Raw genomic sequence first — 5,383 nt, 5'->3', positions numbered from 1 at the left:
CCTGCTGAATTCAAATTCAAATCCATCAGGAATCAGGAGAGTGCCGCTGCTGTCTCCCGCAGGATGATGGCTCATTACATGCCAGTCAAAGTCTGTGGCACTCAGATCACAAATTTGCGTAAGTGCAGATGCCTATCCTACCCTACAGAGCTTCTTTGCAAGGAGGATTTTAGGGTTTCAAAAATTGTATTTATTTCTATATAACTTAGATGGAAAAGCTAGCAAGCTGGAGGTTTCTGTCCCAGGAACAGAAAGGAGAAGATAAACTCCATGGGGCTCCAAAGTTCTCCTCCTCCTCCCACCTGCTCCTGTCCTCTAGCTGGCCGCCATGCCCAGCAGCCCAGTTTGCACAAGGAGTCTACTCTCTCAGATGCCAGCGGGGAAGAGGAAGGAAAGGTTCCAGGGCTCTGGAGTTCTCTGCAGGTTCTGCTACCAGAGAAACTCAAGGCTAGGAGGCAAAGAGGCATACTCAAGGCAGTAAACATGCAATTACAGTCACTGTAGTCAACAAACACTATTACTATCCATATGTTTAGATACAGAGCCTTCACAGTAAACACTCATATTGTACTGCAGCTTGATGTTTGCTAGCCTAGGAATTGCTAACTGCCTGCACATCATTCCTCAGGAAGAGGAGAGAGAATTGGCCATGCTTAAAGGCAGCAATTTCCACCTCCTTTGTTGGAAAATTTCATTAACGAAGTCTGAGAACCATGATACCAAAATACACACTTTGCTGGAGAGTTGTACAGGCTGAAGTAAGAACTTCCAGTCACCTGTGCATGAAGTTCAAGTCAGTAATAAAGGATATGGAAAGTCGCATTTTTAAAGAACAGCAACTAAAAGAACATAACAGAAATCACTGTCCTTGTTTTCAAAAAGGCGGGGAACTGGGATTCAGTGTGTTCCTCCACATCTTATCCCTTGCAATAAATTAGCAGGTCCACTTGCAGAGGACAGAAGTTCCTTCCTAGTCACACAGCAGTTACCGGTTTTCTTGGCCACAAAATGCAGCAACCTACTAGTGACAGGTAATACACCCATACTGCAGAAGTAGCTAATTTCTAAAAAAACATGATGTCAAAGAGTACCAGTGCTTTTAAGTATATCACAAGCTTCTCCCAACTGTGTTAACTTCAAGAAGGATGACAGCTCCCTTTCAGTTTTGTGCTTCTGAAATTTTGTGGCCACATCTAGTTATCCTAGGATTGCAAAATTATTATTATCCTTTCTTATCTATGTAGAAGTAGCCCAGAACCAAAATCAACAACTGCCAGAAGTTCCAAGTTCATTCAAGGCAACTGGATCAACTTAGCAAACACGAGAAAGAATAAATAACTCCGATCATCAACTGGTGATGGTGAAATAAGGCAACTAACTCCCTTTAATTCTGTCCAATTAATCCTGGTCAGACTTAGGAACCTGTAATCAAGCACTGATACAATCTGGCCAGATTTTGTTTATAAGTCTTGGCAAAACCACTGTAGCAAACAGGATAACAAAATATTCTTCCAACACAGACTTCAGTGTTGGTCTGGCAGTCACACAGCTCTCATCTTTTTCACTTTGTCTTTTGGCTGTTAAGTTATCGTTCTCTACTCATATTTTCACAACAAACTCATTTTAGGCTGGTTCACACTGTTACTTCACTGAGAACAATGTTTTGAGCTGAGCTGGACTTCTGAGATATGACAAGACAGCTGTGTAACTAATTTGCTTCCCTATCTATAGGAAATAGTTTATTTCCAAGTGCTTTAAAATAACAATAGAAAATCATATTGATTTAATCAGGCTTTGAATTAGGTTCTTTAAGGACATCAAAGCAGGTGCTTCATCTGCCTACAGCTGACAAGTGAGACTTCTCAAGGTGTTCCCACCTTCTTCTCCTAGATAAATCACAGTGCCTTTGTCAGGAGTTTGGTATGGCGGCATCACCTCCAAACCTGCTGGAGTGTACAATGGCTCAGGAGTAGTGGGTATCCAATCTGAAAAAGAAGAGACACACAGAAGGCGTACAAACAGAAAGATTGTATTAGAGTCTTCATAATATGAAGGACACGCTGAAAAGCAGTTCATCCTGTTTATACCAGTTGCACATAAACAAATAGGGAAGCCCTCTTTTGAACTTAATTTTTTGGATTTGTGAACAAATCTTCACTATAACTCTAAATAAAAATACATATCCATCTGTGCACGGACTAACTTCTGCTGTGGAAACTTCCCTCTGTTCCCTGTACAGCTTTCTTACCATCAGTGAGGATGGCAATAGTGAACATGAGACAGCATTGGTACCATTAGAAAAACAGATGCTCCAACTACAGAGCGAAGTTCTTGGTTGCTGACCACACAGACCTTGCATGGCTATAATGCAGTGTCTCCACGTAACTCACATGACATCTGCTGGGCATGTCAAAGATGAGTTGAACACTGATTCATTCTGACAGTAGGCCTTTCCTTACTGTAATACTCACAGCAATCCTATCCCATTCCGTTCAAGATACTGGGATCTGTTTTCAAAAGTAAGAGAATAAGGACATAGATGGCTCAGTCCCACCTCTAAGCATTTCTGATTTCTACTAATGACTTCCAAATTGCAATTGCTGTATCTATAAAGCACAGGGACTGTTCAAGTCTTCACCATCTTGTAACAGGTTTGCAGTATGACTTTTGTACAGGCTGCATAAAAGTAGTTATTAGTTGACATTCACATTTAACCATATAGCCCTGAAATACAGTACTGCCATTGATAGTAACAGGACATAAGATTTATACTGAATTTGTAAGACCTCAGGACTGAGGCCTGTCAGGTTTGCTGTCTGAACGTTTTTTTACCTGCCTGCAGCTTTGTTTCACTTCACTTATCTGTGACAGCAATTTCCCTAATTGACCAGGTATGTATGGCTAATTTGTTTTACTTTTGTTTATCTTTGTGCAGTACAACCATAGGCTTATACGGATAGCAATAACAAGAAGGTGTTCTGTGTACAAATGCAGACCTAGAGCTTAATGAACTCCTTTTAGGGGTAACAAAGAGAACATGGAAATAATACCTAACATATATAAAGAACACCATATATGGTGAATTCAGAAGTAACATGGAGCTGGCAAACTAATGAAGAAAGAGAAAGGTGTAAGAGTGAGCTAGCAAACATGTGAAAATAACCCCAGAGTTATTTGGATCCTAGAGTGAGGAAGAAGAAATCATCAATACAAACATTGCATTTCTCCCAGCAAAGGACTCCAGAGGCTGACAATTCGCAACAAACAACCCTCCCCTCCACCAGAACGAAACATCTACAATGAAACCACTGACCTTAAGGCCTAGAGGAGCAGTGGAAGGGGAAGACAGGAGAAGGGTGTAAGAGAATTATACGTATAATAATTTTAACTGATTATTTTTTCTTTTTCTGTAGCAATTAGATCTGGACTAAAGACTTGCCTTTCAAGATTGGCCTAGAAGGCAAATAGCACCCTGGCTCGTATCAGAAATAGTGTGGCCAGCAGAGGACTAGGAAGGTGATTATCCCCTGTACTCGGCACTGGTGAGGCCACACCTCAAATATTGTGTTCAGTTTGGGGCCCCTCACTACAAGATATTGAGGTGCTGGAGCACGTCCAAAGAGGAACAACTGAGCTGGTGAAGGGTCCAGAGAACAAGTGCTATGAGGAGCCTCTGAGGGAACTGGGGTTGTTTAGCCTGGAGGAAAGGAGGCTGAAGGGAGATCTTATCGCTCTTTACAAGTACCTGAAAGGAGGTTGTAGCAGAGTTGGGTGTGGGTCTCTTTTTCCTCAAGTAGCAGGTGATAGGACAAGAGGAAACGGCCTCAAGTTGCGCCAGGGGAGGTTTAGATTGGATATTGGGAAAAATTTCTTCACTGAAAGGGTTACCAAACACTGGAACAGGCTGTCCAGTGCAGTGCTTGAGTCACCATCCTGGAGGTATTTAGAAGACGTGCAGACATGGTGCTTAGGGACACGGTTGAGGGGTGGACTTGGTAATGTTACCTTTAGGGTTGGACTCGATGATCTTAAGGGGCTTTTCCAACCTAAATGATTCTATGATTCTGTGATTGTATTTCACTTATACTAACAATAAATTCTTGGCTTTATTTACATAAAAGTTGTGCTTTCTCTTTGCCCACACACCAGATTTTGAGCATAACACAGTAACTTACCAATGTGCTCAATTCTGTCCCGTATGACTTCACATTGGTGTGGCCAGTACACCAGGAAAAACTGACTGGCAGGAAACGAGTCATCCGGATTCTGAAACTCCTGAGGATGGGGTACCACTGCCTCCGAGTCAGATAATAACAGAATCTGTTTTGCCCTTGGAAATGGATGAGCACAAGTGGAATCTAGAAGAAAGCGAAAGAGCCCTCACATCAGTCTCTCTTGCTCTACCAAGTGGAAACAGGCTTCCAAGTGGAAACAGGAGATTATCTATGTGAAATTAACACAATTAAGCATGGCACAATAAAATTATATCCTACTGAAATGTAAATTCAATGCTCCATCCTATAAATCACACTGAATTTAAAAGTAGCTTTGAATGCACAGTTAATTCATTAAACCACAAAGCACATTGAGTATTGAACTGCAGCAGGGAATAGCTTATTTGGGTTCCTATAGAAAATGTTGTCACCTTTTATTATTACTGCTTTTATTACTAGTGTGTTATGGTAAGGCCTGCAATCTCAATGCCCGAGTCAAAATCTGTACCATGCAAGAATATACAAATAACAAACATAGCTTATTTGTACAAAACTTATCACACCGAGTGTATACAACAACAAGATAGTACTGGCTAGCATGACAGGAGAGGTAACAATCTAATGCTATCAAGAATTTTGTAAAGCAACAGAGACATTTGGAGGAGATGGGAGGAGTCCTTCCTTGTCAGCAAGGAATTTTCTTCAAAGTTATGAGAAGACACTTGAATGAAAACATGACAGGCAGAGAAAAGGCTTTGAAAAAATCTAATAAGTAGATGATGGGGACGGCTGGTACTGTGCACTGACCACAACACTGCCCAGAGTTAATTACTTGTCATTTTCATAGATATGAAAAGATCCCCTTTCAAAGCATTCCCTGTCCATCCTACTATCTGCTTAGAGCAGGCCAAAAGATAGGCGTTTGGTTTCATAGGAAATTTTTTTGTATTTGCTTTGGCTCTGATTCAGATACCAGCACCTGTAAGACTTATTTTACCAGAAAAAAATTCTAATCAGCTTTAGACTTGGTTTCTAGATCTACTTCTCCTCACAACAAACAAAATAACATACTAAGCAAAAGCACCTCACCCAAAGGATCTGGTTTCAAGTGTAGATGACATCATATGTGAAAAGTAAATGAATTAAAAACAAAACTGCTGAACCCATTT

General features: G+C 40.9%; 1 protein-coding gene across 1 annotated transcript in view; it reads right to left on the bottom strand.

Moving 5' to 3' along the window:
- The window catches only part of LOC104628718 (cytosolic carboxypeptidase 3-like), a gene marked incomplete at both ends in the record, with an annotated part of 11,525 nt that extends 7,167 nt beyond the window's left edge, over positions 1-4,358 (bottom strand). The window contains 2 exon segments of the mRNA XM_010297389.1: positions 1,878-1,985; positions 4,176-4,358. Coding sequence (XP_010295691.1) covers positions 1,878-1,985; positions 4,176-4,358 — 291 coding nt within the window.
- Between the last annotated feature and the right edge of the window lie 1,025 nt (positions 4,359-5,383).

This window comes from Phaethon lepturus, unplaced genomic scaffold, assembly GCF_000687285.1.
Source record: "Phaethon lepturus isolate BGI_N335 unplaced genomic scaffold, ASM68728v1 scaffold40460, whole genome shotgun sequence".
Taxonomy (NCBI): domain Eukaryota; kingdom Metazoa; phylum Chordata; class Aves; order Phaethontiformes; family Phaethontidae; genus Phaethon; species Phaethon lepturus.
The sequence above is the reverse complement of the archived record's forward strand: the minus strand, read 5'-3'. Positions and strand labels throughout refer to the sequence as shown.